General features: G+C 46.1%; 1 protein-coding gene and 1 pseudogene across 2 annotated transcripts in view; both read right to left on the reverse strand.

Moving 5' to 3' along the window:
- Positions 1–3,762, reverse strand: part of LOC114305259 (2-isopropylmalate synthase A-like) — a 51,866-nt pseudogene extending 48,104 nt beyond the window's left edge. Inside the window, exon 1 of the transcript XR_014331295.1 lies at positions 3,062–3,762. The product of XR_014331295.1 is annotated as a 2-isopropylmalate synthase A-like (transcript). The remainder of the gene's footprint in view (positions 1–3,061) is intronic.
- An 18,791-nt stretch (positions 3,763–22,553) lies between these two features.
- On the reverse strand, positions 22,554–24,026 carry LOC145792426 (uncharacterized). The gene is made up of 3 exons (XM_082873137.1): positions 23,537–24,026; positions 23,355–23,453; positions 22,554–23,146 (listed from the first exon to the last, which is right to left on the reverse strand). The coding sequence occupies exons 1-3, from the start codon at positions 23,939–23,941 to the stop codon at positions 22,709–22,711; spliced, it is 942 nt and encodes a 313-aa protein (XP_082729263.1). The 5' UTR covers positions 23,942–24,026; the 3' UTR covers positions 22,554–22,708.
- Positions 24,027–25,580: the final 1,554 nt, after the last annotated feature.

Genomic DNA, 25,580 nt, shown 5'->3' on the forward strand with positions numbered 1-25,580 from the left:
ACCCGGTCGCCAGTGAAACCGACCAAAGGGGTTTGGAAAGGAGACAGACTTTCTTCCCCAATTTTGAGCTGGCAAAAGCAATTGAGGAAGATGATGTCTGAAGAACTGTCGTTGTCGACGAGAACCCGTCTAACCTTGTAATTGGAGAGGAGGGCGAAAATGACGAGAGGGTCGTCATGAGGATAACGGATGCCTGTGCAGTCGGCGTCCATAAAGGTGATAGGCTGGGTCCACTGCCTGGGGTGTTTGGAGGGTCGATCCAACATGGCAACTTCTTTGTTTGAGCCCTGCCTTATTTTCCTGAGTTCTGCCCGCTGAGCCGACCGGGATAGTCCTCCACAAGCAAGACCGCCGGAGATAACTCTGATTTCTCCAATAGGTGGGGCGGGGTTACCTTGTGCCCGAGGTTGCTGTGGAGGGCAATCATGACCTTGGTTAGGTTGTGCTGGCTGTCGGGGAGGGGTACGCCGGCAGTTGTTTCTGATGGGTTCAGTCCGCTGCTTCTGCTGAGGGCGAGTATCTGCGAATTGGCTGAGGCGTCCTTGACGAATCAGGCCCTTGACCTGATCTTTGAGGTTAACACACTCCTCAGTATTATGGCCGTGATCCTAGTGAAAATGGCAATATTTGGATTGCTCTTTCCGATTGGAAGGAGTCCGTGATGGTTGGAGCCATTTTAGGGGGTAGTCTCGCTAGATCTGATGGAGGACTTGTTTCATGGGGGAGTTTAGGGGGGTGTACCGCTTGAACCGGCCGGGCGGTCGGGCTGGGGCCGACCGGTCGGTTCTGGGGGGTCGGTCAGTGTACTGAGATGTTTGGTTATTGTACTGGGTATTTCTGGTTTCTGAATCTTTTCTCTTTTCTCTGGGGGTCGGATTTTTGGTTATAGGATCTTGCCGGGCGGCTAGGGAATCTTCAACATTCATATATTTTTGGGCTTTAGAGAGTAGGGCTGCCATGGAGATCGGGGGGTTTTTAGAGAGAGAGAAAAGAAAGTCAGACGATCGCAGACCGGCCATGAAAGCCGTAAGGATGACCTTGTCATCGTTTTTCGCTACTTGCAGGGCTTCGGTATTGAAGCGGGTAACGAAACTGCGTAGCGACTCCCCCTCAGTCTGACGGATGTTGAGGAGTTGGGTTGCTGGACGCCGCTGGTGTTGGGCTCCAATGAAATGGCTGAGGAAAGAGTCACTGAGGTGCTGGAAAGTGAAGACGGAGTCTGCTGGCAGTTGACTAAACCAAAGTCGAGCTGACCCCTTGAGTGTCACGGGGAAAGCCCGGCACATGATTTTGTCCAGAAAAGCATGGAGGATTATGAGGGTCCTATAGGTCTCCAAGTGGTCGACCGGGTCCATCGTACCGTCAAAAGAGTCGATGGTGGGCATTTTGAACTTGGGGGGTAGAGGTTTATCCCGGATGGAGGCCACGAATGGTGAGTTGGCTGTGGTAGAGGGTTTATGCTGGATGTTCTGCATAACCCCTTGGAGTTGGAGCTTCATGGCTCGGAGTTCTGCATCCCAGAGAGGAATGTTGTCACCACCGGAGGGCAGCAGGTGCTGGACGCTACTGGCCTCTCCTTCAAGGGTTGGTGCCGGGACCAATGGATATAGGGGTCGGGGTAGTGGATTTATATTTGGGGGAGGAGGTTGTAAGCCTTCCAAGTTTAGTAGATTAGGCTGCAGGATAGTATGGCTCAGGGCTCGTTCTTGGTTGGGGGGAATATCTGGGGGTAGTGGAGGAGGCATAGGAAGGTTTCTTTGGAGAAGAGCATTAATCAGGGCTTGGTTTTGCTCGGCCAAGTGGTTAATGTTGTTGGTGAGCTCGGTGAAATACGGTGGTGGGTTATTTGGATTGGGGGGGTCGGCTTGGTGATCGGGAACATTGGGGTGAGAAGCCATGGATCTAGCCGTGACCATACACCTTGGCAGGGGGTAGGAAGAGGGTTATTAGGGAAGGGCCTCCAGCGACAATGAGCACAACTGGCGTGCGAAGTAAGATGTTCCCACAGACGGCGCCAACTGATGGTGCAGTTCGTGATGATAGAACGGGTCGGACTGATCCACGCTCCTTAAGCCTATGTCCGAATGACCAAGCCTACCTGAAAACTTGCACAAGAGTTCAACGGGAAACGGGGAGTCCCTCAGCGAACCCTCCGACGAGCAAGTTAGAGAGAGAGAAGTGAAATGTAGAGATGGAGTAGAGATAGAAAAGCTTAACCTTCTTCTTGTCTTCAAGGCCTGCTTATATCCTCTGGTAATCATTTCGTTGTTCCTTCCGACCTGTCATCTTGGCCGAAAGTCTATGCTGTAGCTTACCTTGTTTAGGGTGAGGGCGTGGTGTCCTGACGAAGAGGGGTTATCGCAATAAATGCTGTAAGGGGCCTCATTAATGGCGATGTAGCGTAGCAATAACTTTGCAGATCTTTGTCTGCTGCTGTGGCTTGCCTTTCTCTTGCCATGTGTCTTGATGCCATTCGTTCTTATTGCTATGTGGGGCTTCAGCAGTGCTGGGCTTCATTAATTGGATTATGTATTGGGCCCTAAGTGGTAGGCCTGGGTTGTTCATAGTGGGTTGTAGCCTTTATGGGCCTACCCATGTCATATTACATAAAAAATAAATAAATAAATAAAAAATATGATAAAAAAACATTTCTGTTACTATAAATCATCTAGAATGGTTTGTAAAATCAACAGTTTGAGCAAGGCTAGAATGGTTTCGATAACAAACAACCCATTCATGTTCATAAATTAAATTATATGAGAAAGAGTATGCATTTCTATAAGCTGATCTTTATAACCAATCATCTTGTTTCTCACCAAAACTCACCACTTTTTGTGAGAAAAAAATAAACAAAATAGGAGTGTTATCTGTCTCACCATTTCTCACATAATTTATAAACCAAACATGAGAAAGAGTCATTTCTCATCAAATCACCCCATTCAAATAGAGTGTTAGCTCTATAAAATCAAATAGATTGTAAAGCCACTATGCTTTCATAAAATCAATTAAACTATAATGAACCAAGCCAAACAATTGAGTTCATCAATGATCAAAAACCGACCTTCCAGCGTCTTCTGGACTGAACTCCACATCGTCACAACCCAAACTCCTCGCATAGCTCACCATACTCCGCGCCGTCTCGACCACCTCTTCCCTCGTCATCTTCAGCTTAAACTCCATGTGAATTTCGCTCGTGGCGATAAAAGTATGAATCCTCGGCCTCTTAGCGTACTTCACAGCTTCCCAAGCCGCATCAATATCCCTCTTATTACACCTCGCGAGACCACAAATCACAGGCACATACCCATTCTCATCCACCGCATTACCAACCTCCTGAGCAATGACTTTGACGGCCTGGAGGTTGTCTTTGGAGGAGGCAGGAAAACCGGCCTCGATGATGTCGACACCGAGCTTGGAGAGCTGGCGGGCGATGTCGAGCTTCTCTTTGCTGGTCATGGTGGCGCCGGGGGACTGTTCGCCGTCGCGGAGGGTGGTGTCGAAGATGCGGACGTAGCGGGGCTCGGGGATGCGGTTGGGGATGTAGTTTGGGCGAGTGACAGAGGAGCAGAGGATGGAGGCGAATGGGGTTCGGGTTTTGGGGTGAATTGAGGAATGGAGAAGGAAGCGAGTTGGGGTGAGGGCGGAAGAGTGGGAGATGGGTGTGAAATTTAGCTTTGCGAAGAGAGACGCCATGGATGCAGGGAGAGAAGCTTGAATACGTCTACGTGGAGGAGAGAGAGAATTGATGGAAGAGAGAGGGGTTAAAACCTTAGAAAAAGAGAGAGCGCGTGCGCGTGCGCGCAAGAGATGAGGTTTATGGGTGGAAAATTAGAAAAATGTTAGGACCCAAATGTTTTTTTAAAAGGGTAATGTTGAAAACCTTAAAAAATTTAGACTTCATTTGGGAAGTGGATTGATTTTTTGATTTTTTTAATTATTTTAGCTTAAGACTAAAAAGCTTGGTTTGGGAAGTGGATTGACTTTTTTGACTTTTTTAACTTTTTTGTGAGAGAAGGAATGTAATGATTATGTCTCATCCGCGAATTGCAGAACGAGGAGCATCTTAGGCAACCTGCTCCTGAACAGGTGGAGCAGATCGTGTCAATGTTGGAGTGGATGCATGGGGGAGTGGAAAAACTTCCCGAGATTCTTCAGGAAATGCAGAAAAATCGAGTCCAAAGTATCTACTACAACCAGACTAAAAATTTTTATAAACTACTTCTTAATAATAACCGTTGAAGTTTTCAATCTAGTATAGACTTTTGACGATTGGATTTGATCATTGGCCGGAAAGATAAGATGGTACGAGTTTGCTAGTGATACTAAGAATCTAACAGAACTTTTAAAGCTTGGTTTGGGAAGTGGGTTGGCTTTTTTGACTTTTTTAACTTTTTTGTGAGAGAATGAATGTAATGATTATGGATTGGATGTGATGTTTTGTCTTATTAGACTAAAAAGACTATTTTATTTTTTGTGGCTGTTTTAGCTCCAAACCCATCCCAACCATCTTCCCAAATGAGGGCTTACTAAATATTTTATATAGGTATGAGATCTATATAATGTAGGTCTTACGTGAGACATTTGATAGAATTTTTGAGATTTTTAATATTTTTGTTTTTAAAATGTTTTATATAAGTGTAGGGCTCATATTATGCTTTCGTTTGGGATGTGTGTTAATTTTTTAGTTTTTTGCCTATTTTAGTTTGGGATTAAAAAATCTCGTTTGAGATAAATTTTTTTAGATTTTTTTGACTTTTATAAGAAAAAAAATGAAATGATTATGGTTTTAATGTGATATTTTGTCTTATTAAGCTAAAAAACTTATTTTATCTTTTTATGACTATTTTAACCCAAACCTTATATGCCAAAACAAAGTCATATATGAGTTTCACATTCATATAAAATATTTAGTAAAATATTTGAAATTTTTAGTATTACTTAAAAAATTATTTGGTGCTCTGCCGGTTCCACGTGGCAATATTCTCATCAATTATAAATTTTCATGTCTTCTTATTTAATTATCTAATACAAAATCATAAATTTCATATTTTTTTCCCATTGCAGCATCTTGGACACTACTTGATGATACCTGCATCAATTAAGAAAAATGTTAGAAATTCTAAATATTTTGCTAAATGTACTATTTAATATCTCGCATAAATGTGAGACTTATATCATGTGAGTCTCACACCATATAAGTCTCGCATGTGAAATATTTAATAAAATAATTGGTAAAATATCCATTAATAACTTTCCTTTATAGGTAGGTGGATTAAAACTTTGAAAAACGCTTTGCAATTTTAATTCTTCAGTTTTAAAATCAGTTTTAATGAGTTGATAGTGTTGGAAAAAAATGGTTGAATAAGAAATTGCCTCATAAATATGTATATAACTCACACATTTAAGGCTCATCAGTTTTACAAAATTGTTTGGGCAGTTTTGCTAGCATTAGTTACCAGCCTTGATGGCTAGAGGCTCCTCCCCTCTCCCCCATGGTGTATAAAAGGAGGCCCTATTCCTTGGAAAGAGATATAGAATTTTTCCTTGACATCCATACACTGTCAGTCTACTTCTCCTATAATTTTCTTCCTGAGAGAGAGTGTTGTCGTTGTCTGTTCGCTAAGCTAATCAGAAGGTGCTTCTGTTGTAGCTGGTAAAAACCGTCGTATCCTGGGAAGTAGACGTCGGCGTACCTCCAACACCCAACGGTGAGGCGGCGAATCTATTTTAAGGAGACTGTGGTATCACACAGGCTTCGGTTTGCTTCATTTAACCATTTTATATTTTATCTGTATTTTATTCAGCATTTTATTTTTCCTGGGATTGAAGGTTTGTTTTGTTCATCTCATAATTTTGCGATATGCAATGTGAAATTATGTAATGTGAGTAGTTTTTCCCAACAAGCTTAAAATAGATTCGACGTTTATCATAGAATTAAATTAATAGATTCATAGGTGTGTGTAATAATTTTGCATGTAATTGGCCACTGGTAGTACTAGCGAGTTAATCGGTTTATTAGATGCATGTATACAGGGTTAAGCTTTTGATTTTGCCATTTTGTGTATGCTACTGTTTGGTCTTCCCATGCCATGGAATAGGCCACTGTTATCAATAGGGAAGAATAGTTCCATTGGTGCAACGTTAATTCACTGTATTTTCTAATTAATTTGTTAATTTATGGTGTACCGGTTCATGCCTTGTATTTCTAGATTTACACGCTTCTAGTTCACATGCTTCTAGTTTACAATATAAATTACATGTTCATTCGGGTTTAATTTTTAGTGTAATTTACATTTCTAGCATGTTTATTAGGTAATAAATTTTCATGTAACTTGTACCTATTAATCTTTAATTTAGGTGTGGAGTTGTAAAGTTTATAACTTGCCTATATTTAAATTCATGTTAATTTCTCTAGAATTATTTGCATGTTAATCATGTCATTTGCAATTCTTGCCTAGTAATGTGATTTAAGTATTTAGGAGTTATAAAATGTTTGTAACTTGCCTCAATTAATTACATGTTTAGTGTACCATAAGTTCATATGTAACCTTTACCAATTTAAAATATGGTTTAATTATATTTAATTTAGGTCTGTAACTTATATAGTTAATTACATGTTTATTATGTAACTAATTTTTTACAGTTATTTATTAGTTTGTTTGCTAGTACCCTCCCCTTCAATCACTACTTTGCCAAAAGCAAAGAAAAGCTGAGGGAGGTTTTGTTGTATTTTGCTGCTAACTCTTTATTGCAGGAATACCTATGGAAATGGGAAAAATGATTAATTTGGACTAAATATTTGAAGCAATTGTTTGCTTGAGTGTTCATTTGTGGTTATTCACCAATATGTAAAGCACGTTTTATTTGCTTGTAATTATTGTAGCAATTTTGTTGTAATTGCTTGTAGCAATTTTGTTGTAATTGCTTGTACAATTTGAAACTTGGTGTGTTTAACCTAGTTCATCCCTTGAAAAATTTAATTCTTAAAGTTGTTTCCCATGGACTAGGAGTCAACATGCTCTTGAAAGTTTTGTCTAAGGTTAACTGGGTTTTAAGTGGGACCGGTGTGACCCCTCCAGTCTTCCTGGAAACTTTCCTGACCATGTTCGATTCTAGGTTGCGTGGTGAGACTAGTTTTGAATTAAATTTCCAATTGTGGGATTTTCTAGTGTTAAGTTTGATTTCTGGAAATACAACATAGTGAAAATTCTGCTGTAATTTTTCAGAAATGGCAATTGTCTCCGATGCTGCTACTGTTGTTGCTAATGTTGGTGGGGATCCGAACCCCGGGGCGACTGGCTTGCCAACCCCTGCTGTGACCTCTGTGGTCAATCCTCCTGCTGTTACTCCGGCTATTCCAGCAGGACCGCTCAATCATCACGAGCGCCCGGAGAAGTTCACGGGAGTGAATTTCAAGAGATGACAGCAGAAGATGCTGTTTTATTTGACTACTCTAAGCCTTGCGAGGTTTCTGAGTGAAGATGTACCCGCCGTAGAGGAGAATGAGCAAGATAAACAAAAGCTCATGGCTCTGGACGCTTGAAAACAAGCAGACTTCTTATGCCGGAATTACATTCTGAACAGCTTGGCAGATCCGCTTTTCAACGTGTTCTATGCCAAGAAATCGGCTAAGGAGTTGTGGGATGCCTTGGACAAAAAGTACAAGACCGAGGATGCTGGGGTAAAGAAATTTATCGTCGGCCGGTGTAGACACCCCATTTTTGACCGACCTTAAGACTCAGACGTCACCGATTGAGCGCTTGGTGATGTTGCATAATGTGCTTGTTCAGAAGCTTCAGAGTCACGGCCGTGAGCCCTGCCTCCGGACTTCCGAACCCTCTTCTGTGCCTTGTCTCGGTTTGCGAACCAGACTCGGTTTTCTCTGCTTCTTTTCCCGAGGGGAGGGAGAAGTCCCGTAGACCATCTCTCAACGTCCGTAGGCTACATTTGGTGGCCGTAGGCCATTTTTCCCATTTCGGAGTCCGGTTTCCGGTTTTCGGAGCCGTCAGGCCGTGTGCCTCGGTTCGGGACCGCTTAACCATCTCCTATTGCTCCGGTTTTGGGTATACTTCCTATTTACTCCCTTTTGAGGGACACTGGGGGCTGAGAAACCCACTTCGTGGCCGAACGCCACTTTCGGTGCTTAACAGCCCATTTTCGGGACCCCGAACTGCGCGTTTTGGCCCCCGAACATTCGTTTTGCAACGGTTTTCGTTCATTTTTGGCAGGTACCTCTGTTTTATCACCGGGAAGGTCACTGAAGGGTGAGAGGCCAGTAATTGTTGCAGCAACCAGTTATACATCCTCCGACGCCCTCCGGCGCCCGTTTTTCGCACTTCCAGGCTAATGTTGAACACCTTGGGCCCACATTCTTGAACTTTGAACCACATATTTGTGATGTACACACATGGGAGGACCCTAAAAGTTGGTGGCCGGCCATTAATGCTACTTGACCCTTTTGACCCCCTCCTTCCGAGCTAATGTTGAACACCTTGGGCCCATTTTCTTGAACTTTGAACCACATATTTGTGATGTACACACATGAGAGGACCCTAAAAGTTGGTGGCCGGCCAGTAATTCCACCTGACCCTTTTGAACCCCTCTTTCCGAGCTAATGTTGAACCCCTTGGACCCACTTTCTTGGACTTTTAACCACAGGGTTGTGTTGTACACAGATAGGAGGACACCATCAATTGGTGGCCGGCCAGAAAATCTGATTGACCCTTTTGACCCCTAGCCGGCCGGCTAGGGGGTGTGGCCGGCCGGCCACCTGCAGCAAAAGTAACAGGCCGGCCGAGTTCCTTGCACTGTGCACTTTACAGCTGTGGAGCTTTATCCCCCAGAAAATATCTTTATCCGGGGGATATTTTGTGGGGGAAAGTTGCCCTCCTTTTCCCCCACCTTTACACCCCCTTTTTGGCCTTTATAACAAGCAAGCTATATCATTTGTTGGGGTTAGAAAAATTGGTCTTGAAGCTTCCATACACAACTCCATCTTTATCCCTCTCATTTCCTTGAAAATTTCCAAGTCCCTAATCACCATTTCTTCTACACCACCAAGCTCTACCATCACCACTTCATTTCCAGCAACAAGGAAGGCTTCTCAAAGGCTAAAGGAGCTGCAAATTGATCCAAGAAGCAACAAAAGCTTTAGTCTTCAAAGGTGAGTAACATTTCTCCTCTTTGACCCTTTTTCTTGATCCATTTGTAAGCCCCACTTGCTTTTTGTTTCAAGCTCCAGCCCTAACTGAAAAGGGCCCTCTTTTGAGTTCATCTTCACTCTTCATTAAGGGCTCAACCCTGTTTGAGCCCTCCATGATGCACTTGCTTCATTGATCCTCTTATATGTCATAATCTTGCATGCTATTTTTGGCCCATGAGTAATCTGTTTTTGAGCATGTTGTAAACTGATATTAGGCTTATTTTGAGCCCCTCTTCAACATTGAAGAAGGGCTTAACACCATTTGGGACTTCCATGTTATACTTACCTTTATACTCCTCTTTTCTTCCCCATTCTTGCATGCAATGGCAGCCTACCATGCTTTTGTTTTTGGCCATTTTACAGTGCTAAAAAAGTTCTTATTTTGGTCCATTATTCATGTTTCATTTAGGTCCTTTCATGGTTTGGGACCTCCATATGCCACTTCATGTTATATCTCTCTTTTATTCCCCATTCTTGCATGTTTAGTTAGCCTATCATGCTTTTGTTTTTGGCCATTTTACAGTTCTGGAAATAGTCCTATTTTGGCCCATTCTACATGTTTTATTAAGGGTCTTTGGCTGTTTGGTGAATATTTTGCATACCTCATGTTATAGCCACTTTTGGGCCTCATTTTGCATCACATTTCTATCATGTTTGTATACTGATTTTGAGGCTGCCATATACTGTAAATATTCATATTTTTGGTCCCTCTTCAGTGTTGTAGAAGGAAATTTTTCAGTTTGGATTTTGCTTATATCACTTGCTTCATTACCCCTCTCTTGGCCCCTATTCTTGCATGCCATTTTTGCCATACCTATGCTTGCTGTTTGGCCATGTTTATAACTGTGAAAGTCCCTGGCTTGCATGCCAGTTTTATTTATTTTCTTAGTTAATTTGTTAATTAATTAGGATTTTGTAATATTTTGGACTGTAATATTCTTTTATTCGGGACTGTAATATTTGAACTGTATTATTTATTCGGACCCTCTGCGCGAGGGCACGACTGTAATAAGTGTGCGTGTGTGTGTTGTATGTCTTCCAACCCCACGTCTTTCTCCCTTTTATTTATCCGCTTATGATGGTTAGATTAGGGCATATTTCAATTAGCATACAGTATGACAGCATGTTTGCATTCATTCATCAGTTTTGCATGCACCGGGCTCGGCGCATCATACTAACTGCATTTGTATTTCAATTCCAAATTGAATAAATGTTAGTTGTAGCATTTCATATGCCATCTTAGAATAGCCGAGCCTGCTATAGTTGCATTTTGTATGTGTTGCATTAGGCATTTCTGTATACTTAGGATCATGCATGATTTCTAATGTAGTTTCTATTTTGGCTTGGAGTACTCGGTAAACTTTATGCTTTAGCATCCTTGCATGTGTGTGAGTGACTGCCATGAATAGCATGCTTACCATGAGGCTAATTTCTTACGTGATATATCTTCCTGAATGCCTGTGGGTGAAGGTTGGGTTACTTAAATTGGAATAAATCATCAAATGTTTTAAGCCTACCTGCGGGTAGCAAACCATTTTCAAAAAGCGAACATGAAATGTTTCGTTCCAATTCAGGCGATCCAGTCTATACTTGTATGCTGTGCGCATCACATAGTAACCTAGGCTAATAACCGGAATAGGAACTCACAATGTTTTCAAAAATAGATATCATGATTAGTAGAGGCCGATCTTTGATCGGGCGAGCGGGGGTGCTCACGAAGTGACCTTCCCCAATCGTACCCAAGTTCCCGAGCCGAGGCAACTTTGGTGATGACGGACACGTGGCCTTTTGGCACCGAGTCAGGGTTTCCTAATTTCCCAAAATAAAATATTTAGGTGGCGACTCTGTATCTGCAAAGCAGTCCATGTTTGGCACTTCTTTCAAAAATCAGTTTTCTCAAAACGATTTGCCGGATTTGGACTCTTTGGTTCAGATTTAGAACCGTGACTGACAAAAGTCGAGTCCGAGCTGTAGCGAGGTCCCCCGCGGGCTGGTTACAGTTTCTGGCGACTCTGCTGGGGATTTAGAGAACTTGACTCGAACTCATGATATCTTTTTTTTTGACTACGCTTGTGTGATTCTTTGCATTGCATTTGCATTGGTGCGCCTAGGACACCGTGTTTGCCATCTGCTATTCCTGAACGGTTTGCCAGAGGCTTGTCTTGTCAAGGCATGACCATAAGGCTGACCGGTTGTGGGCTCTGCCAGTATGGGAACACAAACCCCGGTTTTACCGGGGCACCCTCTTTGACCATTCGACCTAGTGCATATTCTGATCCATAGTGACCATTCCAAATTTGGACAGGTTGCTTACCCGTTTATAGGTTGTTTGAAACCGCTGCGTGCGTAGTGAAACCCTAGTTCCTGACAAAATAGGATAGGGAAACCCTACCCCAACATAGGGGTGTTTTGGCTCTCACTTATCTGTTATGTGCTTTAGAGTGCGTCTCTACAGGAATGCATGTATCAGTATATGAGTTTGGGCATCAGGCCTGCGGGCATCAGTTCAGGATCGTCAGTATCAGGCCTGCGGGCATCAGTTCAGTATTGTCGGCATCAGGCCTGCGGGCATCAGTTCAAGAACATGAGTTTGGGTATCAGGCCTGCAGGCATCAGCCAGTATTTGAGAATTAGTTATCTGCGGATAACAGATTCTGTTTTAGGGGACAGTGATACAGGGATAATGATCAGTGTTTGAGGACAGTGTGTTATTCAGCTTATTGACTGTATGTTGATTATGCCCAGCTGTGTGTCATGCATTTTATTTTAAGCTGTTATGCTGTCCGTTTATCTGTTTATTTATTTCCTTTTCGCTTTATTTATCTTTTGCTAGGTCAGTTTTTAGCACAATTGCTTCCAACCCAGCAGGCATTCCCCAAGCACTTTGGACACGAGGTCGTCGACTCCATCGATCCGAGGATCTAATCGACGGACAACCAGTGTTCCATTCTCTACCCCCTGTTATCAGAAGGAAGCAGAAAAAGCGCAGTGTATCTGAACAGAGATCACCAGAACAGTGGTTTCCCCCATCAGTGGACAGTCGGATTGAGATCCCCATTGAGACAGATCTACCAGTAGTTCAGACAAATCAAAACAGTATGACGGCACCAACAGGAGTTGAGGAAATGATGCGCCAAATGCAGGAAACCATGCGGGCCATGCAGCAGGATGCCGTTCGCCGAGATGAACTCGCTAAGCAACAGGCCGAAATTATGACCCAGCAGGCTGAGCTGATTACCAGACCGCAACAACAGAATACAGCATCTGCTTCACACCAAATTCCTCCTCCGGCAGGGGCTCAATTACCTGAGCAGACACCTGCTGTTCAGAACGCTCCTCTGAACACCCAGAATACTGTACCGACTATCCAGAACCCGCGAGAGGACACGAATCTTCCAACGGGGCCAGCTCCGCCCCCGCTTCCACCACAACTGTCCAAGGTCCATACATCCAATCACCCGGACTCTCCCTTTGAGGTCGAGGTTGATCATACAGCTCTGAAATTGAGCAAACTGGAGAAGCTCTTTAAGAAATCCCAAGGGGTCAAGGCTATGCCGGATATCGAAGACGGATATACCGAGGAGGCCGTGACACTCCCCGTTAGGTTCAAAATGCCACAAATCGACCGTTTTGACGGATCCGGCGACCCCATGGTCCATATCCGACTGTTTGCAGACATCTTGCGGCCAATGGGCCTAACACGACCACAAAAGCTTTCACTATTCGGCCGAACCCTGTCAGGTGTGGCCTCCCACTGGTACGCAAAGTTACAAGATGAAGTGAAGAAAAATTGGGATGAAATGGCTGAGGCCTTTGTCACGCAATATTCGTACAACACTCAGATCGAGATCACAACCCGTGATCTTGAAACGACAAGGCAAGAGCCCAAGGAAACTTTCTCGGACTTTGTGATCCGATGGAGGGCAAAGGCGTCAATGATGACTTTAAGGCCCACGGATAAAGATCAAATCCGGATGATTGTGCGCAATCTCCACCCAAAGTTGATGCAGAGAATGATTGTAGTCCCCTTCCCTACTTTCGCAGATTTACATGAGATGGGGGTGCAAATCGAAGACGCAATGAAACAAGGTTTGTTTGACCACGATAGAGAACAACCGAGGAGGACCTTCAACCGTAACAACAATGCGGGCCCGAGTGGCGCTGCAAATACGAGAGCCTCGGAAGTTAGTATGGTCACCACCACTCCCCCTCCCCCTCCAAGGCCCCTGACTGCCACACCCTTCTCCGGCGCGTCCGGAAGCAACACACAAACCAACAGATTCCAACCACGAGGCCAAAGAACCTTTACCCCACTATATATGCCCCTGACCAAAGTTCTGGGAATATTGATCAGAAAAAATCATTTAAAACCCCTGGAGCCGAAGCCATTACCGAATCCACTCCCCCCCTCTTATGACCCATCAAAGTACTGCGCGTATCACCAACAACACAGTCACGACACCGACCGTTGTTACAGATTGCGTCATGAGATCCAAGATCTTATTGACAAACAGGTGATCGCGCCTCCTGATAAACCCAATGTCACAACCAACCCTCTCCCACCACATAACCAACCTCCCCCTCCCAAAAGAATTAATTTTATCCAGACTGGGGTCGCATCTTACGATCCTAGCATCTATATTACGCCCACCCACCTACCTAAGCCGGAGGTGTTCCTCCCCGATTGCACTGACTTCTTGTGCATGGTGGACATCTCCAAAACCCAACCAGAACCGATGGTGGTGACCGTCGAAGATAGGGCAGGGCAGATTTTGGGAGAGAATGAGATTGTTGAATCCGGGACTGGACAGAGTTTTGCTGGGGGAGCCTATGATCCAAGCGAGTATATCCTATCAACGAGCCGAATTGGGCTAGGTATAGAATTGCCAGAGACAGGAGAGCTATGTATGATCCGGGGGGATGGATCTGGGTTATGGGCAGATGATCTGACGGCCGTAGAGGAGGACTTTGCCAACCTGCAATTTCTCGATGACCAGGAACCGGGGGATGCGTCAATCAATTGGTACGATTATGAGGGATCAGAGAAGGCCACTGGATGGCTCGAAGATCAACCAGATGCAGTGGGGGAAGCCCAACCAGAACAGAGCCCGGCAGGGGCAGAAGTATCAGTTGTGGCCGGAATGGCCGAAAGTCAAGTTGTATCGCCGGAGAGCGCCGGTGCTAAGAATTTCGCTCGAGACATGGGCATTACAGATACGGGAATTGTTGAACAAACAGCTGTACTGATGCAGCTGGAACGAGAAAAGTTCGAGGAGGCTGAGAGAATTAGGAAAGCTAAAGGCCCTGAGGGGACTGAAAGTGCCGTGTGCACGAAGAAAGAGAATGCTGCGAGCATGTGGACAGAGAGTACTGCGAGAACAACTAAACCGGAGCCAGACAGGTGTCTGTTGGCTGCCGATGGAATGTGGTGGGAAGACGATGACTTATGTCTTGCCCACACGGATGAAGACTGGGGAAATAATCAACCGGATGACACTTGGTACCTCGATGAGGTTGACCATATGACAAGAAGTGGGCGGTACTTCAAACCCCCACACCTGGACCAACCCGAGGCATCCGGGAAGGATAGAGAAGCGGAGAAACAGAAGGAGAAGCAGATTGAAGAGGAAGCTGTGCTGAAACAATTAAAGAAGATACAAGCAGACATCTCCATCTGGGGACTGCTAATGGCATCACGAGCACATAGAGAAGCTGTCCTATCTGCCATGGACAAGTCCAAACTCTCCATAGACACCACGCCTGAACAGTTGGTTGGGCTGGTTTTTCCGGGAGGAGGTTCCCCGGCATTAACCTTTTCGGACAAGGAACTACCGCCTGAGGGCACAAGTCATAACAAACCTCTCTATATTTCTGTGGAATGTAGAGATAAGTGGATACCGGTGGTACTTGTTGATACCGAGCCTGCAATTAATGTCTGCCCGACCAGAACGGCGTATGCAATCGGGTTGAAACCTGTGGACTTCGTCCCAACCACCCAAGTGATCAGAGCATACGACAATACCAGCAGAGAAGTGATGGGGACTGTTAAAATTCAAACCAAGGTTGGTCCAGGACAACATAGCATTGAATTTCATATCTTGGACGTTCCCGCAACCTTTAACCTACTTTTGGGGCGACCGTGGTTGCACCAGGTCAAAGCAATCTCTTCCACTCTACATTAGATGCTAAAGTACCCTCACGGGAAAGGGGTAGCGATCGTTTTTGGGAATTCATCAATCCATCCACCGCCGGAAGTGTCTACACCTGTCTTGGAGATCGAGCACGGCACAAAGGATGTGTTTTTGTCGGGGTTCACTTTGGCCGAGGCTCAAGTGGTGCAGAATGTCATGGCTGTGAATGAGGGTATGTACGTAAGTGCTCAATCTATCTACCTCATGAACAAGCTAAAACATACCCCCGGGATAGGATTAGGGAGAAGCGGCCGGAAGGGCGTCTCAGTGTTGGCCGAAGTGCCACACAGCCCTCACGCCTTTGGACTGGGTTATCTGCCCACCAAAGAGGACTGGGTGAGAAAAGGAAAAGAAATGGCCGGAAGGGCCAGAGCAAAGAAGGCCGGGAAGCCATTTGAGTTAATGCACAGGCCCATCTGGGGTACCCTAAACGGACGCTTCGTCCGGGAGGGGGAAAATTTTCCATTCTGCGGCTTCCCGGAGCCATGGCTAAACGCGGAGGGGAAGCGCGTGCCTGGTTTTGAAATCTTCTTCGACATACAATTATCTGGGGATGACGTTGCCGAAGCGTAGACAGACCCACCAACTGAGGCAGAGCAGTGTGAAGCAGTGGACCCTGAGAGCACAGAGCTTGAAATGGGGGTAGCACTGGCGTGTCTACTATCAGATCCTCCGATCGGCCAAGAGTGCTTGGGGGATAACTCTTCGGTTTCTATGATTGGAGATGAAATAGCTGCGGGCTTTCCAGCGCCGATCTTGGATGCATCTATCGCACCTTCTCTCATCTGGCAATATGAAGAAGGCTTTTTATCTAGCAGCTTCGGGTCAGGTAGTGAGCCGAAATCTGATTCTACCGAATCTTGTGCGTCGGAATCAGATTCCAGCTCGACTGAGTCTGAGTCCGGTATTCCTGGGGGTGATAACCCGGATGCCACAGTCCTGTCTAGGTCGTCATTTTCATTTTCTTTTGAGTCTGTTGTAACAGAGGAATCTGACGGCTTGGAAATATTTAATGAGAATGATGTGGATGTGGTTTCCGAGTATTTTTCTGTGCCTTTGATTTATTGCTTAAATCAGGATTTTCAAAATTTTGATGAAAACAACGAGGGAGAAATTCCCCCAGTTTTGCAATGATTAATTGATCAAGAGCAAGAAAGATTTGTTAAACCTTTAATGGATGAAATCACTACTGTGAATGTTGGTACTGAGAAGGACCCGCGGCTGGTCCAGATCGGGTCCACGTTGTCTTCGGAGGAGCTCGAGCGCTTAGTCGCTTTATTAAAAGATTTCAAAGATGTTTTCGCGTGCTCCTACGAAGACATGCCTGGAATCGATCCTGAGATTGTACAGCACCGGATCCCTCTGGACCCCGAGGCCCGCCCTGTCAAACAGAAACTCAGAAGAATTCGCCCGGACTGGGCTCTCAAGATCAAGGAAGAGGTCACCAAGCAAATTGACGCAGGGTTCCTGCTGGTATCTGAATACCCAACTTGGTTGGCCAATATTGTTCCGGTGCCAAAGAAGGATGGCAGAATTCGGGTCTGTGTAGACTTCAGAGATTTGAACAGGGCCAGTCCGAAGGACGACTTCCCCTTGCCGCACATCGATGAATTGGTGGATTTCACGGCAGGACATGCCTTGCTTTCGTTTATGGATGGTTTCTCAGGCTATAATCAGATAGTAATGGCACCCGAAGACCGGGAGAAGACTGCGTTCACTACCCCGTGGGGGACATATTGTTATAGAGTGATGCCATTCGGGTTGAAAAATGCTGGAGCTACGTACCAACGGGCAGCAACTACAATATTACATGATATGATCCATAAAGAGGTCGAGGTGTATGTGGACGACATGATTGTCATGTCCAAAGATAGAGAGGGCCACTACACCGCCTTACAAAAATTCTTTCAAAGGATCAAGGAGTTTCGGCTGCGACTGAATCCCCAGAAATGCACGTTTGGTGTTACAGCAGGGAAGATGCTAGGGTTTCTGATTACACAAAGGGGCATCGAGGTTGACCCTTCCAAAATCAAGGCCATCTTAGAAATGCCACCACCAAGGACTGAAAAGGAGGTGCGAGGCTTTCTGGGTAAAGTGCAATTCATAAGACGGTTTATTTCTAAATTAACCTTGACTTGTGAACCACTTTTTGGTCTCCTGAAGAAAGGAAAGAAATTCCAATGGGACGGCCGATGTCAAGCAGCTTTTGAGCAGATCAAAGAGTATCTACAGAACCCGCCCGTGTTGTCACCACCAGAGCCGGGGAGACCGTTGATATTGTACCTTTCAGTAACTGAGACTACCATGGGCTGCATGCTCGCGCAGGAGTCAGAAGACAAAGTGGAAAGAGCCATCTACTATCTGAGCAAAAAGATGCTGGATTACGAGACCCGCTATACACCGCTGGAGAAGGCTTGCTTGGCCTTGGTATGGGCAACCAGGAAGCTGCGGCACTACCTGTTAGCTCACTCAGTAATGTTGGTTTCGCGTTTGGATCCCATCAAATATCTTTTCGAGAAACCAGCACTTACGGGTAGGCTAGCTCGTTGGCTGCTGTTGCTCTCCGAATTTGATTTGAAGTATGTAACGTGCAAGTCAGTAAAAGGGAGAGCGGTAGCGGAGTTCCTTGCCGACCACCCGGTTGAGGGGGATGAAGCGGTTGAGTATCTATTCCCAAATGAAGCCATTCTGCACGTCGAAGATGAAACTTGGACGATGTACTTTGACGGAGCGTCAAACCAATATGGGTATGGGATAGGGGTGTTGCTGATAGCACCTGACGATTCCCGTATCCCTTTAGCCTTCAAGCTCCAGTTCAAAGTCTCAAACAATGAGGCAGAGTATGAGGCATGTATTGCTGGCCTGGAAGCAGCCCTAGAACTAGCGGCAAGACGGTTGGACGTCATTGGGGATTCGAACCTTGTTGTGTCTCAAGCAAAAGGAGATTGGAAAGTCAAGGAGGAAAGGATGATAATTTACCACCAAACCTTGGATCTGCTAATTCCTCGGTTTGAGAAACTAAATTTCACCCACCTCGTAAGAGAGAACAACAGGTTTGCAGATTCATTAGCAACTCTATCTTCTATGATAGACATCCCGTCCGGAGTCCGGATGCGTCCAGTCATTATTGATCAGAAGTTTGCGCCAGCATACGAGTCGATTTCCGCCATAGATGAGGTTCAAGACGGCAACCCCTGGTATTACGACATCTGGAACTTCTTGGAAAAGGAGATGTATCCACTAGGGGCAAATGCCAAGGATAAGAGGGCTGTCAGAAGAATGGCTGCTCAGTTTATCATCTGCGGGGGTAAGCTGTACAAAAGGGGCCATCTGGGAATGCATAAGCTCTGTGTAGAAGCTGAAGAGTCGAAACGCCTGATGGAAGCCATCCATGGGAGGGAGTGCGGTGCACACATGAATGGAGTAATGCTGGCTAGAAAGATCCTCAGACAGGGCTACTACTGGTCAACCATGGAGGAGGATTGTATTAGTTTTGTTCGGCGATGCCACAAGTGTCAAATCCATGCAAATCGCATGAACATCCCACCGTCAAAACTGTACAACATGACTTCGCCATGGCCTTTTTCAGTCTGGGGAATTGATGTGATCGGAGCTGTTACCCCGAAGGGGTCAAACGGGCATGAGTTTATCCTAGTAGCGATAGATTATTTCACAAAGTGGGTCGAGGCCCAATCATACGCGGTGTTGAAGGCGTCGCACGTCGCAAAGTTCATCAGAAACAACATCATCTGTCGCTACAGGGTGCCAAACGAGATAATTTCAGATAATGGTTCCCACTTCAAGAAAGAAGTGATAGACTTGTTGGAGAAATACAATGTGGCTTTCCATAAGTCGTCTACATACCGGCCGCAGACCAACGGAGCGGTTGAGGCCGCCAACAAGAATATCAAGCATATACTGCAGAAGATGGTGGAAACCTATCGAGATTGGCCAGACAAGCTGCCATTTGCTCTGTGGGGCTACAGGACTTCAATCAGAACTTCTACTGGAGCAACTCCATATTCATTGGTCTATGGAATGGAGGCTGTTCTACCCATTGAGATTGAGGTTCCGTCGTTACGAGTATTGGCTGAATGCCAGATAGCCGAAGCAGATTGGCAGCAAAGCAGATTCGAAGAACTCATGCTCTTTGATGAAAGAAGACTGAAAGCACTGTACCACATCCAAGGCTATCAACGCAGAATTGCCCGGGCTTTCAACAATAAGGTTAAGTCCAGGAATCTGAAAGAAGGAGATTTGGTGCTCAAAGATAACCGAGCTCCCATCCACGACCCAAGGGGCAAGTTCAAACCTAATTGGACTGGTCCTTACATCATCAAAGCTATCTGGTCAGGTGGAGCTGTGGTTCTGATGGATCTAGATGGCTTGGAGTTCTCACAACCGATCAATATGGACAAGTTGAAGAAATACTATCCCTGAGTGGTTCGCTAGGCTGAAAACCCGAAAGGGCGACCTAGGCAAAATTTAGAGCACAGAAAATTTGAAATAATAAAAACTGAGCTTACAAGCTTGAAAACCCAGAAAGGGCGACCTTGGCAAAAGTTAGAGCACAAAAGGAGAGTGTTAATACATGAGTGAACCTGAGCCTGAACTACGTAAGGCTTGATTCCCATCTTTGGGATACGTAGGCAACTTCACCTTGAAGTTCAGCTATAAACTTTTCCCCGATCAACTCTGTCCATTTTGATCATCTCAGTCATCTTTATCCATCAGCATTTATCGTGATCTCCGGTACAGTGCTGTTCAAACTAGGGGCAACTCTCCGTTGCCGCGACGGTGCAAAGTTACTCAGACAAGGGGCAACTTTCCGTTGCTTTGCAGTGCCGCATTGTTCTTCAGACTAGGGGCAACTTTCCAGTTGCAAGAATATGGGGTTGTGCATCTCAGTGACAGATTTTCGGCGTGTCCAGTTCTAATCCACATCGAAAATAGTTTTGAAAAGTTTTAATAAAAGTCGACTTTGTTCAAATTAATCTTTTTACGACTAAGACCATTTTTGGACCCTAAGCGAAAAAATTTCAGTACCATAACCTTCAATTTCATTGATTTCAAAATAGAGTTCTCCTGCTCTTGCATTACAATCGAGGTTGCTTTTTTTGGTACATTCATAAAGAAAACTTGAAAATGCTAATAAAGCAATAAATTTGGGGCATAGTTGAATCAAGTATCTCTGCGTCCCCTCCCAGAGCTGGACGAAGCATCTGATGCCAAGTTAGGCCCAACCTGTGCCTCCTCATTGAGCCAATCCAAGCACTCATCGGACAAAGTGCAACCGAAAGTGGAAGCAGGGGCCAGGAGCTCTCTAGTCCTCCATGCTGTGGCATATCGGGCAAGCTGTGCACCCCAGACCGGGAAAGCGGCTGGGTACTCAATCCCCTCCGCTGGGCAGGTCTGATCATAACCAAACTGACGCAGGAATCGGAACGGAAAATAGAATACGCAGTGGGTTAGACCAATCAATTGGATCCCAATCAGCCGGGACATACTATAGCTCATTGCCGGGAGGTTGAGCCAAGGACAACGCCAAGCAATGCCGTCTGCGGACAAATTGCACATCCAATCAAGACACCACCTTTCGTCAAGAGCATTGACTAGGCGCTGCCGAAAGAAGTAGCCTCGAGCTGAATAGGCCGGGCAAGAGTCCACAACCTGCAACTTGTCCATTAACCATACCTAGGGGAGGGATGGAAAATGAGAGAATAAATAATAGAGAGATGTACGATGAGAGAAAAGTAAGACAAGGGTTTTGTGAGAAAAACCGAGCCTGAGGGTCGAGTGATGTGAGCAAATATATATGTAAGGTTGGGTGGGAAACATTACCTGCAGTAGCAGTGGACTCCCAGCAAACCTAGTCGCCTCCCGGCGATAGACAGAATCTAAGCCCATCAGTGTCTCGGCCAAGGTCATGGCAATACAGCTCTTTCCTTCTCTCAAACCTTGGGCGACTTCAATCAGGTGAATGCTAGCCCCGCCGAAGCCCGAGGAAAGCAGAAAGTGAGACAACAAACATAAGCAGAGGGCGTGTTGCCGGAAACCCTGCCAATAATGGTTGCTGCGGTCACCGGCGTCGGAAAAACGATGGATCAAGCCGAGGATGTCCAGTTCCCCACTGCAGATCAGAGATCGAGCGTCATGCGCCGTGAGCCCACACAACCGCCCTAAAGCCTGAGCGTGGCCAAAACGGAGCTGGGGCAAGATCACTTCAGAGCATTCAGACTCCATCAAAACCTGAAAATCTTCGAAAGTGGGACACATCTCTTGGCCGCCAAAGCTAAAAACATGCGTCACTGGATTCTAGAACCTTGCCGCGGCATGGAGAAAAGGAAGCTGTAGCGGAGTACGGCTCAGCGTGAATAGTGCATTCAAGCCGAAACCCCGGAAATTCAGCTTTTCCGAGCCATCTAGAGAAGAGATCCAAGATGTGACATTTTCTGCGAGAAACGCCTCCATCTTTGTCTAAAACTAAGATGAAATGAATGTTCCCGAAGTTGAGGCTTTTATAGAAGGAAAAACACTATTCACGGGGACACGTGTCAAAAATCTGGTGGCTGCAGGACTAAGTGGCCGGCCGGCCACCTTTTCTGGCTGGCCAGCCATTTACTTTTTACAAAACTGGCCGGCCAGCTGTCTCTCTCCACAAAAATGGCCGGCCGGCTCCCAGGGATGGCCGGCAATGCTGCAGTGTATCTCCTTGGCCCTGTTTTACCCTTCGAGGGAAAGTTCCAAGTATTTCCATGCAACGGGAGAATCAAAGGCCTTCATCTCCCTCCGTTTCGGATGCGTTCCGATGCCCAGATCGTCAGAAGTACACTCTGTTGTTGCTGAGTTTTGATTATCGAGTTGTTGTTTTGATTATCGAGTTGTTGTTTTGCTTATCGAGTTGTTTGTCGAGCGGACGTGTTTCGTGTTTTTGAGTCATTGCTCTTTGTTTAGACAATCTTTGTTTAAAGTCTTGTTTATTTACGTTGTTGCATTTTGCTTATCGAGTTGTAAACTTCCTAAGGTTCTGTTATATCTTAGTAAGTTAAGTTGCTTAGTTTGTTGCGTCGGTTCACTACCTGACTTGGTGATTACACAATGCGCATTCCCATTCAATTTCACTTTTGTGCAAAATAAAATGATGCGATAAGATGCTAAAAGTTTAAAATACAAACACCTTTTCAAAAGCTATTTCATTCCATCATGCTTTACAACAAACAAAGGTACAAGTTTTACAAAAAATAAAACTGCCTAACAATGTGCAAAGTGCTACAAACTACTAGCAAAAAGAAAAATAAAGCAGGAAATAGCGGCATCAATGTCCTCGGGAACGGGAATGAGAAGCACTCCTCATCCTCTTCTGCGGGACAACCTCTACACCATCATCATCATCTGGGTCGGAGCTGTCATCCTCAGGATCCCCCTCAGCCTCACCTCTGTTCCCCGAACCAAAACCGGAGCCCCCCTCCTCAGCAGATGTCTCTGACTGACGGTCGGTAGCCTCCTCCTCCTCCTCAGCATCCTCCTCCTCCTCATCAGGCTCCACCTCTACAACGTGAGCCTTGCGTCTGCGGACAGACCCTCCTCGAGCTCCTCGAAAAGGCCTAGATGGCCCGACTCCTCGGGAAGGCCGGGATGGCCCCGCCCCCTGAAAAGGCCCGGGTGACCCAACTCCCTGAAAAGGCCCAGATGGCCCAGCTCCCCAAGGAGGCCCAGGTGGCCTGGCCTGCGGCTGACCGGACCATAAAGGCATCTGAAAACAAAAAGTTCAATTCAAATACATCAGTCCAAATATATACATCAGATGCAGATACAAGCAAAGGCTACGTGAAGTGGGTGCATGTAAATACAGTGTACAAGTGGGGTGTGTGTCAGATGTGCTCTACACAAGTAGTCTATCGATGCAGTAGAAATCAGCATGTCATCAGAAGTATGATAAATGCCAGAAAACTGAAGGGTACCTGAATGCCCGCGACAGACAACTGTGCCTCCCTACGCAGGACCATGCCCTCGAGTGTGGCCACCAGTCCAACCACCTCCTCCATGTACCCTCGCGGTGGCTGCAAAAAATGAGTTCATAATCATCAGTGAACAAAAGAATGTCTAAACATCTGAATGATGAATGAAAAACAGTGGAGCATACCAGCGGTGAGTCAGGATCAATGGCGTATCGATCACTGGGCATCGGAGGCTCTAGCGGGATCGGAGTCGGGGAAATAGCCCCATACTGCCACGCCATCAACTCAGTAGGCATATCTGGCCATCCAGGATGAGGATAAGTCGACGGAATCGGAGGAACCGGTCTACTCCCACCTCTAGATGTACCAGCCCTGCTAGTAGAAGGGGCGTCTGCAGCCCGAGCCCGAGCGTGGCCCGAGGATGACATACCGGCAGGCCTCATCATCAGGATACGAGCTCCCGTCAATGGAGGCATCAAATATATGTGACGGTAAGTGGCGTAGTCCCCCTCCTCAATATATAGTAAAGCATCACTACCCAGCATGGCGCCGACTACCTCCGAGTAAAAGAGCCTGTCAGCAGTCCGCATACTGACTGGGGGTACTGCGGGAGGATCCTGAGAAAGATACCCCCATACCTGGCGCAGAAAGCGTTCCCCCAGGAACCATACCCTGCCAACCAGCCCTTCGAGCAGGACTCTATACTGGGAGATGTCCGACCCTCCGGTAAACTGAAGTCGGAGACCATCACCCAGGGACACCCAGGGCTGCCATGTGATCTGCGGATGATAAATGCATAAACCAATTAGAAATCGAGAATATACAGAGCAAATCAAAGATGAAAATGAAAGGAACTGAAAGTTCTGAGGTACCTCTGAATGTCGCACAGTGTCAAAGTACTGTCGCAGGTAAAGGAGGGTCTCTCGAGGTCTCGGCCGGTGCGGACCCTCGAACACCAGTGAATAAGGGGTCATGGGGAGCCCTGCCACCTCCAACTCTGGGGCTAATGATGGAAAGTATGCATAGACCCATAGCTGAGAAAAGCAATGCGGAATGTAAGTACGAAATGCTGAGAGCAAAATATAGACTGCAAAAGTGCGCTGTGTGTGCAATGTACAAGTAATGAAGAGCAGAAATGTAAATCAAGAGGACAAAAAAGTACCTCCCAGGCTCTCCAATAGCCGCCGAGTAAATCGCCCCGCCCGCGGGAGGTCACGCTCATATAAAAGTAAAGGGTAGCCAGGCCGGCGCCCCCCCAGTCAAATCTACTGACCTGTGATAGGTCAACCAGAGCGCTCAGCAGGTATAGCCCGACTGTGTTCCCTCTGTCGGCGAACAGGGTAGTCCCGAAGAGGAACATAAGGAAACCACGGGCGTACTGCTCCGTCTCCTCGGGAGTCTCAGGCACCATCTCCACCCGCCGGAAGTGGGAAGAGAACCAAGTGTATCGGACTCTCCCAAAAACCCTGTCAACGAGCGGGCGAGCCCCCAATAGATACATCCAGGCGGCCTCCCACTCGCCCATGTCCTCGTCATAGGGGATGGGCCAACCTCCTATGTCTAAGCCAGTCAACACAGCAAAGTCTAGGGGCGTCATGGTCATGTCTCCAGTGGTAGAGAAATGAAAGGAGTTGGTGGTGTCCCACCATCTCTCTACCAATGCTGCCATCAGTGTCCTCCTGGCAGGACAACGTGACAACCCGACGCAGAAGGGCCCAAACCCTGCCAAGTCTACCAGATCTCGGACACCCTCCGGGAGCTCAGCGTACCAGTCCCGCGCGATGGTGGAACCATATCCCCGCACACTGCGGGAACCAACCTGCATTCAGAATGAATACATGTGTCAATAATGAGATGAAATGGGCTGTGTGCCAATGAAATGAACTGGGCTGTGTGCCAATGAGACGAACTGGGCTGCGTGCCAATGGAATGAAATGGGCTGTATGCCGATGAAGTGAAATAAGCTACATGCAAATTTAATCTGGGCTGCGTGTTCAGAAAATTTAAAGTTTGGGCTGCGTGTTCAACTTTCTATCAGTGTGGGCTGCGTGTTCACTATTCAACTGGGCTGCGTGTTCAGAAAATTTAAAGTTTGGGCTGCGTGTTCAACTTTCTATCAGTGTGGGCTGCGTGTTCAGAAAATTTAAAGTTTGGGCTGCGTGTTCAGAAAATTTAAAGTTTGGGCTGCGTGTTCAACTTTCTATCAGTGTGGGCTGCGTGTTCACTATT

The sequence above is a fragment of the Camellia sinensis genome, chromosome 6 (assembly GCF_055761805.1).
Source record: "Camellia sinensis isolate YWXY chromosome 6, ASM5576180v1, whole genome shotgun sequence".
Lineage (NCBI taxonomy): Eukaryota > Viridiplantae > Streptophyta > Magnoliopsida > Ericales > Theaceae > Camellia > Camellia sinensis.

Coding starts and splice junctions, on each gene's coding strand:
- LOC145792426 (XM_082873137.1), bottom strand. CDS start 23,941: ATGCGGACTGCTGACAGGCTCTTTTACTCGGAGGTAGTCGGCGCCATG. Junction 23,454..23,536: donor TTGATCCTGACTCACCGCTG/GTATGCTCCACT, acceptor CATTTTTTGCAG/CCACCGCGAGGGTACATGGA. Junction 23,147..23,354: donor TGTCTGTCGCGGGCATTCAG/GTACCCTTCAGT, acceptor TTTTGTTTTCAG/ATGCCTTTATGGTCCGGTCA.